Raw genomic sequence first — 13,373 nt, 5'->3', positions numbered from 1 at the left:
TACTTTTAGCCTTAAGATGCTTTGTGAATACGGGCCCAGGGGTCTAGTCATCAACATTAGGTGGCCAGTTGGTTTGGTTATAACTTGTTATAGGAATCTTCATAATCTCAAATAATGAAATAATCATCAGCCTCAGAAATGTAGCCAGTCAGGCTGTATATTCCCATATTTCAACCTACTGTAAAATCTAATGCAAAAACATTGTCATTTAATAATCATTATATTTAAAAAGTAGATATATTGATACCATTCTACTATAGTTGACATACAGTACATGTTACTAACAATGACCACAGTTAGCGCAGAGTGTACTTGACATAGTTAAGTTTTTAATCTTACCTGGGCCTCCCTGGATGTCTTGGCCAGGTTGACAAACATCTGACCCACCTCTCTGTCGAAGACCCTCACCCTGTTCCAGTCCAGTGTCAGTGGGCTGTCCTTTCCTTTGAACACCTGACAAAACAGGTCTGTCAGTATAGTACAGAGGGAACAGATGGTTGATATGGTGTCAGGTGGAGTCGGGGATTTACCTTGGCTTGGATGATCCAGTAAGTCTCTGGTTTGAAGGACTGGATTTTGTCATGGCGTTCCACACAGAAGCCTAGTGTGGGGGTCTGGCATGGTCCAAAGGAGATCAAGGAGGAGTCTAGATTGCCGTATTTGCCCTGAAAATACTTTGTCTGGAACCTGAGAAAAATTTGACACATAAAGGTCAGGCTTTAATTTTTAGATGACATCATTACCTTAGAAGAGCTCTAATCAAACTTCATTCTTCAACAAAGCTTTTTACTTACAGACCATGATGATAATTACAATGTCCTAGATGGGAATCTGGCCCCTGACCTTTGTTGTTATCTCTATATGCCCCTTAGAATTTCCTTTGTCAGATTTCTACTTTGAACTATTTAGTCAAAAATGGCAAAAACCTTTTGAAAACTAAAATAACATAATTGTTCTATATGTATTCAACAACATTTGGGCCCCACCGTTGGTTCAAAGGAAGCAGGTCAATGGATTTTAGTTATAAATTTGTCAAAATTCTCAGAATGATATACATTATCTTTTATCTTTTAATTCAGAATAATTGCCATGCATAAAATTTCTTGTGTGCTGTGACGAGTCCGCTACAGGAAATGTAGCTCAAGGTGTCTATGTGTGGCAAGGCCAGTGTGTGGCTGTTGAAAGCAGTGTACCGGGTGAATGCACAACCGATGCGCAGATCCAGCTCCTGTCGTGCGTCCACTGACAGTGCTTCATTGCAGTTGGGCTCTCCCAGGCAGTTCATGGCATTCCAGATGTCAGTGTCAGTAATGGAGCTGAATTTGGCACGATAAACACTCCGCTCCCTCACACTTCCCTTGTTCATCACTGGCTGGATGGCATCTAATACCTTAGAGGTAAAAGAAATAGTAACTGAGCAGTAGAAAAGATCAAAAGATAAAGAACTATGTTTGCAGGCACAGTAACGACTTTACATATGATTTTAGTCAGCTCAAAGAGTAAGGTCACATTCAACTTTGGAATGAGGCAGAACATAGCTGATCTAGCTCCTATGGCTTGGAAGGTCCATTATCTTGAATCTCATGCCTGACTACACCCACCTTTTTTATATGAACAATGGGTCATAAGACTTGGTGCAGACCATAATCACTTCTGTGAAGCGTCTAAAGAAATGATTACCACTCTGCAGTGAAATGATATCATATTTGCCCCAATATAAGACAAATAATAAATATAATATAAACTTAGGTTTAAAAAATGTGGGATGTATGTTTGCATGTTCATGCATTAGAACAGCTGTTTGAATCCTTATCAGTGTTGTGCAAGTTCACACTTAGCTCGAAGTTCAGTTCACACAGATTAAAATGAACTACTTCACGAGTCTACGTGAAATTAACTAGTTCACGTCCATTTCTTCTGTTTTAAATGAGCTGCTCTTTTTCTGTACAAACTCACCCGTCTATCTCCAGCACCATGTCAACTTGCAATTTCCCATAATAAATAGATTATTGTTCACTGCTATATACTCACAGACAGCTTTGTTTTAATTAAACAATCAAATCCCCCTGGTCCCACCATTTATTCAACACTGCTTTATTCAGTGTTTTTAATGAGTGTAATCACCGAGTCTGTTTGATTTCCTGATACCATGCTATTTCATGATGTCACCCAATGTCTTTTGTAATTGTTTTGATTGAGAGACCCCTAGCAGCAGAAGTTACATACTGTGCGTTTAATCTGAAAAAGAAAGCATAGCATAGCTGTGGTAATCTCGGCTATTATACAACCGCAGGTTTCAAGAAATTTGATACTTGTATTAAAATGCAATCTGTATCTGTATTCGTTATCTATTGAAGGAAAAACGCACATTAATGCAGGTGTAAATGCAGAACGCAACCAAATCCAATCAGATCAGCGAGACTATATTTGGGTTGGTCAGGCTCACATTGCGATTGGATCTCGACAGGTGTAAATGCTTTGCTGCCAAGTCATCCGCTTAACTAATTTCCATATTGAGATCCAATCACAATCGAGATAAGAATGCACTTTAACAACAGGCATAAATGCAAAGATCCACGGATTGGATGTCATTATCAAGACATAGATCACATGTACATGGGGCCTGAATTACCTCAAAACAGATGTTCTCGCCTTCTTTATCACAGTCCAACCATAAAACCACGTAGTCACAGCCTCGTGCTTCAACCTGACATGAAACCAAAAACAGCAGCAAAGACACAAGGGATGATACACTGACCTCCAGATGGTCACACAGAACGCAGTAAGCATCATTGTCTTGTGAGAACCAATTACTGGGTCAACCCTAAAACCTACCTGGAGGAACTTGACCATGTTGAGTTTGGGGTTGGCTTCCTTCTTTTCTGTGGGAGCTTTGCTGAAGAGTTCTGCAGGGTCCACCTTGTCCCAGTTGTTGTATTTCCCTTGAAAAATAAGGACCAAGCTGTTAAACGTTTTAAGTAAGAAATTCCAAGAATCCAAATCAGAGTTTGGACGCTTAAGAGGTAGAAACGCATATCAAAGTGTAAATCTAGTTTATAGTTAGACATATAATTAATACGTTGAGAGAGACTCCTTCACTTTTTGCAAAGTTTGTGTTGTAGATTTAATTGTAAATTGATAAAATGACCATTTTGTCCATCAAGCTTTACTTATTGAGAAAGTGAAAACATTTATTTAAAATCAGAAACTGAAAACTTGTGAAATGGAAGATGTTTGGATCCACCAGGACTCTTCCTTAAGTTATCTTAAAGCCATCTGGCCAAACTGAGCAAGTGGGCAAGTAGCCCCACAGTCACTCTAACAGAGCTTCCAAAGTCTTCTGCCGAGATGGAGAACCTGCTGAAAGGATGACCATCTCAGCAGCTTTCCATTAATCTGGCCTTTAAGTTAGAGAGACAGAAGCCATGTTGAGTAAAAAGCATATGACAGCCTGTTTGGAGTCTGCTAAACTGCATTTAAAAGATTCTGAGAGCAGGAGGAAAAAGATTTTCTGGTCTGGTGAAACAAAAATTTAGCCATTTGGGCCGAACTCCAAACACTAACGCTGTGTCAGGGGCCGCACCCTTCGAAGGCTGCATTTGAAGACTAACTGTGTCACAGTGGTGCAACAAGAGCCATTTTCTAGGCTCCTCCAAATGCAACCAAGAAATACGTCCTTTGTCTCTTTGGCAACGAAGGATCATAAACAGATAGGTCATGCGCTGGATATTTCCTTTTCAAAAAGATAATATGACAGACTCCGCAAATCACACAGTGCCCCAGGGTAGTAGAAGCAGAAAATCCTCCACAGACAGACCATCTCATTTTGGTTCGGCCTTCGCAGCCTACGATGGCTACTGGGCCTTTCGAAGGATGCGGCCCCTGGATTGAGACGCAGATGAAACCAGGTACTGCTAATCACCTGGAAACTTATCCCTATGGTAAAGCATTGTGGTGGCAACATCATGCTATGGAGGTGTTTCTCAGCGGCAGGGACAGAGAGGATGGTCAGAATTGAGGGGCCGATGAATGCAGCCAGATACAGAGAGGTCCTTGAAGAAACCCTGCTCCAGAGTGCATGCAACATTTCACCTTTCAGCATGACAACAGATCATCTGTGGAGAGACTTGAAGATTGCAGCTCACAAATGCTTCCGATCCAATCTGACAAAGCATGAAAAGATCTCCCAGGAAAAGTGAGATAAACCACCCAATCCAGGTGTACAAAACTTTTAGAGACGTGTAGAGGAAACTCGAAGCTGTAATTGCTGCCAAAGGGACCTCTACAAAGTACTGAAAGTTTGTGTGTACTTTAGTTATATTGTTCTAGATAGTTCATGTTGTTATAATGCATCAATATAATTTTTATCATATTCTGACCTGAGTGGAGACACACTTGATTTCCTCTCCATTCTTCTGCAGCACTTCATCTAATCAATTCACATCACATGCGGATCTGCCTTTTTCTTTTAGTTTCTCACAAACCAAAACCAGTGTGGTCAAACTAAACCATCAGGACGGTGTAATGTAAGGTCAGAGAATGACTTTGTCTCTGCTATTTCAATGTCCACCGAAAAAGGAAACGAAAACAAAAAGTCAATTTGTGATAACATTACTTAAGAAGGAATACAACTATTAACACTTTTTGATTTCTGGTTCAGCTTCTCAAACCTCTTTCACTTCTGACTGGGTGTTGTCAGAGATGTGCTTTTTGCCACTTTGTAACCTTTGTAACTCTGCCTGTTACACACAAGCAGAGTGAGCTGAAGATGCACTTACATGTTGGGATGAGTCAGGTGGATCATTACAATACAGCCTCAGAGGGTCGGAGCATTCTTTGTGACATGTTGTGTGTTGAATAACTTTGTCATGTGTTATGGATGTCTCTTGCACGAGGCTCTGCAGAGAAGCTTCTTTCTCACTACCTGGTAAATCCTCCACAGCGTTTCCCATTTATCACCTAAATTTATCACCACAGTTTCATAATGAAGATTTATTCTCATATCATCATATCACATCAAATATTTCTAACGTTGTGATTTGTGCCCCTCAGAGTACACAGAACTGCTGCCTGTGTCAGGATTGGTCTCACTGGTCAGGACTGGTTTCACTGGTCAGTCACAATATGTAACTGATCACAAATCCAATCTAACTCTGTGTGAAACACTGTGCCATTATAATAGCAATACGCCAAGGAGCAAGTGCACCTTGCTTTTAAAGGGAATGGGAGATGGCACTGTGATTGGTTTATTGCATGTAAGGCCCAAAACACTCCTGTGAATAATTAAGAGATTAACAACACTTTTGAACCATGTGCTTTGCTTAAAAAAGACTTTGACACACCCTAAATGCACTTGCACCACACACTTCAGACCAAGAGTTTTGGGTCGTTAAAATAGAGGTGGACAAAAATGTGAAACAGTTTTAAGTAAAGAGAAACTTTAATCCTTAAGAGGATGATACTCACCAATGAAATCCAGACTCATCACATGTCCACAAACAGAAGTCATCTTAAAGCGTACAGATTGGCCCTGGAAGCTGCCTGTGTATTCGTGCACCGAGCATGCTCCATTGAGCCCTTTGCGACTTGTACAGGTTCCTAAAAGCCAAGGAGAACAAATGATGTGTAATCAGTCAATGCTGTCATTTAAAGTCATTCACAGGCCACAAGGACATTCAAAACACTTCAATGCCCCGGTTTTTAATAAGCTTAAACAAAATACATTGACTTAAACATAAGTGACCAATAGCAGAGACATTTAATATTATTAAAGATCCAACTTGATCCTGCAAAGAAGTATTACATGTGTATCTTTTTCCTCTGTGATAAACATAAGTGATAAGCTCCATTGTTGTCCAAAAACTATTAAAAACATATCAATGAGCCACACAAGTTCTTTCAGGAAATTAATGAGGCCTTTTTTTTCTTTTTCTTTTTTTAAACAAAACTAAATAGAGTGAGCTGTTAAAGATTTACATCCTGAGCTTAGAGAGTCACAGACAGGGAAGGAGGTCAGAAAGTATTGAGAGATTGACCAACACATTGTTGCTAATGATCTTTTCATACGATTTTGATAATGTAGAAATATCCCTACGTGTGGGCAAAACGGCGCTGTTATGTATTTTTTAGTTGTGCACAAACTGGAGCTGGATGTGTAGCTGAATGTAATCAGCTACTTAATAAGGAAGAAAACTGGCTGAGTAGAAGAATATTTATTAGGGAGAAAAAAGTGATCATTTAACTAATGTCACTTTGTTTTACAACTATGGGTTTGGCAAGCTACTTTTTAAATCAAGAAAAAAATATTTCTTTGTTAAGAGAAACTGTGCCCTACTTTTGGGGTAGGGCAACAATCAGCACAAGCGGCATTCCAATCAATTTATTTATTCCCAATTGGTAATTTCCTGATCTTGGCAGTGCAAAGGGAATTGATAGTAGTTTGGTGGAAAATGTGTCTTAGATGTCACGCTGACAGTTGACATCTCAGAACCACATCTATTTCTGGCGCAACCATACTCTGTAAATAAAGATGGATGTAGCCCCTGTGATGTCACCCACAGGTTTCTGAAGAGCAGTTTTGAAGCTCAGAGTGAGCTGCTTCACCGTCGCCATCTTGGCAGTGTCTGACTCCAGATAACTCCCTGCTAATCCAAAAATGGGCAAAGAGGAGGGCTGTGTGTGGAGCTGAACTTTGGTGCATGCCAGTTTGTGGCTAGCATGCACTCACCCACCTGTCACTCCAAGCAGCCACGCCCTCAATTACACATAACTTTATGTCTTGTACTTGCATTTCATCTTTTACTGTGTTGTAAGGTGTCCTTGAGTGCCTCCAAAGGCACCTTTAGATAAAATGTATTATTATTATTATTATTATTATTATTATTATCATCATTTTTATAAATAAAATGTAAACAGTGTTATCCACAGCTGCTTTTTAATATAAAAAATCACTTCATTACATCATTACATCCCTGCAGCCATCTGAAGGAAGCAAAGTGCCTCTGAGTGCACTGCCATAACACATTGCTGTCCATAGTGTTTAGACCATCACATGCATATGACACCAGGCTACTATGAAATAACCGCAGTCCACAACTTGGTATTCAGTCCGTTTGTGTGGGAGACATCAGATTCCAGTCGTTTACCAATCCTGACAGTCGCTGCCCCCTTTCTAGCTTTCTTTTAAGCAAAAGTGGCATGTCATGTTTATTCTTGAAATGCATTAGCTAACACTGCTGTGTCTCACTTTAAGATACGATGTGGCCATTTGGAACATGAGATACAGTAGAATTAAAACTGAAACAGCCTCAGATTGGTGCGGTCATACAAAGGGTTTCATCAATGTCTTTTTTGGCATGGTATTTGATAAGATTTTATTGATACTAATGCCATTATTGTTTCTGCTTATTGTTCTGATTCTTTATTTATTGATATTGATAAAGATTCCTGATCAATTGTCTGAGTGGAAAAAAGTACGCCTACACCTAAACACCTCACATTTATCAGTAGACGCTACAATTTACCAATGTTCCCTAAACACCTCATCGTAGTAGACACTAGCTAAGCGAGAGAAGCCCTGTAGTTGTTGCTCAGTTATTGCAGCACAGCAGCTCAGACAGCTGTTAGTGAGTTTGTTTGAAAAGAGTGAAGTAAGGCCTTTTAATGGAAGATATACAAGTTGAAACAGAGTGAGTTTACCTACCTAGGGGGGTCGCCCAATTAGAGCCTACGTATGGAAAAGCTAAAAATCTGCCAAGTGTGCCTGCATGACTCTAATGTTAATATGACACTAGATATTAACCCTGGGTAACAGATGTGCTGCTCAGATGGGAAGCAGTGCCGCAGTGGAGTTTAAGTCCATGTTGTGTGGAATAATGTTTCAGCATGTTGCTGGTGTTTCTACCCGTACTTCAAATCGCCATTTTTCAGACATTACAAATAGCACTGTCGTCATCTTTTTGTGAAATAAAGCCACGCTCTGGACTGTTTCTTCCCCTACACCGTGACTGATGTGACTGGTTGAGAGTGTATTTAACAGACACCATACCGTCCAATCTATATTCCCCTTCACCTTGTTTACACTTTGCATTGCTTGACCTATTCCTTCATGAACCACAATAAATGGTGCGCCTGGAGACGCCCAGTCTGTGCGCCCAAAACCTACAACTGTGTACTTATCGTTGCACTTGCACGACTAAAGTAGAGCCTACTGTGTTTGCTGGGAGTAAAGACCAGAGGGAACTGGTTGTTGAACTTTTTAAACGTACTCAAAAATCACATAAAATGGCATTGAGTCAGAAGCGGAGTTTGACAGGAGGTCAGAGTGGTGACACAAGACCACTGACAACCGTGTCCTTTATCTGGTAAGCGAGGGTCCTCCCTTCATTACTCTGGCTCAATGCTATACACTGACGTCCTCCCTGAATAAAATTATTCTCTCAAGGATGAATGCTAATGACAGGAATATAGACACAAACTACTGTCATGGCAACAGAGGACCCCGTTGACGTGGACAACCTAATCACCAATTCCTCTACCAATACAGACATGTGCGTGCACACACACAGAACAGCCTATATAAATAGAGGCAGGTCCAGATACAGGTAGATCAACTCCAAGCCAAAGGACACACTGACGACCAAAGAAGGAAAAAAAACTAACAAAAAAACAAACAAAAAAAAAAACAACACAGCAACCATCAACATCCTCAAGAAAAAAAGACCAATTTCCAGTCATCAGCTTCAACCATGGAACAGCTGCAGGTAAGACTCCTGTCTTTACGATGATGCTGACGATAACCACATGGGTTACACTTGGTTGGCCTCTTAATGAGTAGATGACTCTAGAGTAGACAAGTTATGGTTTTTAAGGATGTCAGCTGGGATTGGCTCCAGTCCCCCGTGATATATGCGGATCATGAGGATGGACCTCTTCCGCCCCATCCATCCCCAACCCCCAATCACTGCCTCTTCAATAACTAAATTAATTACTGTATACTACTTTAATGTCACAGACAGAGATCGTTTTTAAAACCCAAGATAAATCAAATGTGAGTATATGTTTTACTTGTATATGCTTTGAGTTTTCTCAGGTGGAGAAACTCTGTGGCTGCTGGCTCATGGTCTGACCCTTTCTTAATGATTTCTTGTGATTATCATTCATTTGCAGGTACTTCAACAGACTGGTCGGATGCTTCAACTCAATTTGTCGTTTCAGATTTGTTGCTAATGTGGTTGACGTTCTGACTCGTTTTGTCAGCCCTTGCACAAGTTGCATAAAAATGCAAAAGATTTTTTCTGTTGGAATCTGCCCTGATTTGTTCATCAGTCCTTCTACTGATCATATGAACTGGCATCAGCGGTACCAGTAGCTGTGTTGTTTGAATTGCCAGCACTTAGACACCAGATCCATGCTGGGTACTGTAAATCCTTGAATCCTTGAGTGGGTAAAAGTAACTGTCAGCCAGTATCTCTTCATCTTAACATGAAGACAAATACATCTGCAGGTAACTGACAGAGAGAAATCAGTCCACACTAACACGATCTCGGTTATTCTGTGTTTAGCTGCTACGTGTCTTTCTGCTGTGCCTCCTGGCCCTCCACCAATGTCCGGCCATACCACTGGGCAGTCAGTGCGTTGACGAATCCTTCTGTCCATACAGCCTGCAGGACTACTACAGCCAGTTGGTCAACCTGCCCAGCCGCATCAACGAGCGTAGCATCGCCACCTGGAGCTACGTGTGAGTATCCATGCCATGTATCATAACACAGATGAAATCTGTGTTATGATACATTGGTCCATTCGGTCCATGTAGGAAATCTTACTCATGGCTTGGTGTCATGTGGTTGTGACAATGCAGGACAGCTTAAACGTCCGCAAGAGTGCAAGGGTGCAGAGTGCAGCTTTAATTTATTTATCTTATTGCTCATTACATAACCATATTTATTTAATTAGCTGGCAGATTTATTTACATCAATTTCAGATGAAACGGCATTCTGTGGTTTTAGGAATGCAGGGAACTGTTGTTTGAACACCAACACAAAAAGTAAAGCCTGGACAGACAGGCAGTGATAGTGATAAACATCACCAACAGCTACACACTCTCTCTGCACCTGGATAATGCTGCCACTGCCAAAGGACTGGGTGAGTGAAGTCTGTCTTAGCCAGGCAGCATCTCTCCTCTTCTCCAAACCACTGCTGCCTAACCTCATCATATTCTGTTGTTGTGATGAAATCTCTACTACTTGCCTACCAAGTCAACTCACTAAATGAACAAACCATTGAATGAAAGCTCTGTTTCTGATCTCCCCTGCTCCCCATCTCTCATCAGGGAGAACATTGACTTGAACCGGGTCCCTCAGGTCATCCATGAGGCCAGCTGTCACACCAGCCACTCCTGCAGGGGACTCGACAATGCTTTTGGTGTAGAGACCATCCCTGTATCCCTAAGGATGCCCGTCCTCAAGAAAAACCCCACCTGCTTCCCCACAGCCAGCTACTCTCTGGAGTTTGAACTCATCACCATAGCATGTATATGTGCTATCTCCAGGCACAGCTGAACAGGACAAACTGCTCTAACATCAGCTTAGTTCACATAGAGCATGAGGTAAAGTACGATGGTAGTAGTTTCTGAGAAATAGTCCATTTCACTCACTGTTATTGTTTTCCAGTGGAACGTGAAGATGTCACCATTCAATACACAGTACATGTAATTAAAGATATTTTACATTAACCGGTATCATTGTGTCCATATATAGTTTTCTGGCATCATGGTGGTCACGACCTTTATCCTGACAACACAGTAGTATTACTACTTAAATATTCTCCGATAGAACACACAACAGTGATTTAAAAGAAGCTTCTACATTGTATGTATGTGAACATTGAGTAGAAGTAATTGGTGGAGATATAAAAGAAGGTCGGAGTTTATGTGTGTGATATTTTGAAGGGAGTTTAGCGGACGTCCACACATAAGAAAGCAAGCGACGCATTGGGGTGAACTGTCCAAGATAATTATCGCTCAAACAGCTCTGCACTTGTAACTCGTGAAACTTCTGCGTTGTTTTATGAAGTTGACTGACACAATACTGAAGTATGGTAGTAATGGCGGTACTGTATTCTAAGACAAAGTGAAATGATTAAGTTACTGTCGCCTGTTCCTTTTAGCCTATGACTGTCCTTCGTGTTAAATGAATGTCTCATTACATGGCTATAAAATCATACTCACCTTTAGAGAGGATTTTGGAAATCGACTGAGCCAGTGATGGTTTCTCTGCCACCATCAAAACGGTCCTCATTTTTAAGTGCTATCAGTTCCTCGTACTGTTAGTAGTGTTGGTTTACTGCTGTTGTCTCAACTATCTCCAAACCGGATCAATAGGCGTTGGTAATAACAGCTGTACTACGAAGAAAAATGTCAATTTTGCAAATAACTGCTTGCTAATAGTCAATTTTTAGACCCACACAAGCGTCCATAGCAGCCGGCTTCTTCTTCTTCTTCGTCTTCTTGTCCGTCTTCTTCTAATGAATTTCCGGCAGGCTGTACACTGAAAAGCGTAATACTGCCCCCCACAGACAAGGGATAGCTATGTATGGTCCGTGCACAAAGTATAATTCTTTTTCAGTTGTTCACGTTGTCTAATGAAACATTTAGGGGGTATTGTCTAATTTCATTGTCCGACTTGTACTAGTATGTTGACGTTTGTGAGCTCGCTCTTCATTAGTCAATGCTGCCTGAACGCTGTTAACGCTAAGTGTGCGCTATTGTCGCATTGGATGAAGACATTCAATTCGATTCAGCGCACCAACCGACGACCATCATGTCTGATGCGCCCAGAAAGCGATCTTTATCTCCATGTCGAAGGACCGCTCCGACAAGAAACCACGTTCAACTGCAAAGAAGCAAAACATGAGTAAATCCAGGTGTGGTTTTCCACCGCAGGAGACAGCTCTGGGCGAGTAAAGAGATGAGACTTTTCTGTTAGACTGGTGAGTAACATCTAATGTTGGTCTGTATGACAAAACGTACCGACAAACACTTCAAGTGGCATAAATGTATGATTGTTGATGTCGACAGACGTTTAAGTGATTTAGTAGAATTTAGCCTGTTCCTGCAGCTGTTGTCCAGCTAGATGCGTCAGTAACTTTTTTTACAAGTAAAACAAAGAGACTGTTTGATCCAGAACCAGCGGATTCAGGAATTCTGCCTAATACTGTATTTATTTTAGCATATTCATATCTATCCTTACTATTTATTATACACACACAACAGACCTAACATGTTTGAATATAAAGAACTTGTATGATCTAAACTAATTGCCCTCTCACATGTTTGTCTGTATCAGGAACAGAATTCCAGTCCAGTCCTCCCCAGTGTTGGACCAGCACCTGCCTTTTCTTCTGGGTCTGGCCTCATCAACCATCAACAACCACATTACAGTAACACCTCAGAGTATTATCCCTGCACAGAACACATATTGTCTATACTGTGATCTTTTGCTTGTTGCAGTATTTTACCCTTTTATTGCTATTTCCTGTTAATATGTTTATTGGAAACACCAAGCCAAATATCTTGTAAGTAAAAACCTACCTGGCAATAAACCTTATTTTCTGATTCTGCCTTTGTGATGATGTCATCATCCCTTCCTCATGCTGCTGTAGCCTGACACCCATGTGTCATGCAGTATCCCCTTGTCTTCATATTTTTATAGGTAAATAAAAACATACTGTTTGTACTACAAGTATTCATAATTTGTTTCAGTGCTATCAACAAGTTTAACTATTAACAATAAATGCACATATAAATTATAAATTATAAGGAACATGGGGAAAACAACAACATGACCCCTGGACAGGGGCGAAGAGGTGAAATGTGTGGAGGTGGAGCAAAGTAGCACGATCTTACACATTATACCTTTAAAGAGACAGACAGGGCTTTCTCTAAGGGCTTTTTGTACCATTGGGTGTTCAAGTCATGACAGCAGGTTGGTGGCTACAGAAATGTATATCACTAATATAGTCCCAATTTTTATGATGTAGGCCTAAATGAGACGTACACTTCCACAGGCTGCTCCGTTGCCTGGATACGCCTCTGTGAAACATTCGGGAATGTTGTGACACGTGTCAGTTGGCCTTTTATCAAAAATCCAGTCAAGTCATGAGTAAACTTTATGTAATGTTGTTATATTGTTTGCTTTGATGCAAAGAGTGGTCAGCGATTATCCTCAATGAACTATGCAATTCATCATTACAAATCTGGTAAAAAGGTTTTGTAATTTCTCACTTACATTTATCCTGATAATGTTGTCGTCCTTGTATTTCCAGTTTCAGCCATCAACTATATATTTGGTGGCTGAATTTGAAAATGATATGCT

At 40.7% G+C, this 13,373-nt stretch overlaps 1 protein-coding gene across 1 annotated transcript in view; it reads right to left on the bottom strand.

Annotated features, from left to right (window-relative positions):
* Window positions 1-11,495, bottom strand: part of top3b (DNA topoisomerase III beta) — a 30,954-nt gene extending 19,459 nt beyond the window's left edge. The window contains exons 1-7 of the mRNA XM_022753775.1: window positions 11,228-11,495; window positions 5,467-5,598; window positions 2,836-2,942; window positions 2,633-2,707; window positions 1,194-1,390; window positions 531-687; window positions 340-453 (exon numbers count right to left, since the gene is read on the bottom strand). Of these exons, the coding sequence (XP_022609496.1) occupies window positions 340-453; window positions 531-687; window positions 1,194-1,390; window positions 2,633-2,707; window positions 2,836-2,942; window positions 5,467-5,598; window positions 11,228-11,297 (852 nt within the window). The 5' untranslated portion in view covers window positions 11,298-11,495. The remainder of the gene's footprint in view (window positions 1-339; window positions 454-530; window positions 688-1,193; window positions 1,391-2,632; window positions 2,708-2,835; window positions 2,943-5,466; window positions 5,599-11,227) is intronic.
* Between the last annotated feature and the right edge of the window lie 1,878 nt (window positions 11,496-13,373).

This window comes from Seriola dumerili, unplaced genomic scaffold, assembly GCF_002260705.1.
Source record: "Seriola dumerili isolate Sdu_G_001 unplaced genomic scaffold, Sdu_1.0 BDQW01000017.1, whole genome shotgun sequence".
NCBI lineage: Eukaryota > Metazoa > Chordata > Actinopteri > Carangiformes > Carangidae > Seriola > Seriola dumerili.
The sequence above is the reverse complement of the archived record's forward strand: the minus strand, read 5'-3'. Positions and strand labels throughout refer to the sequence as shown.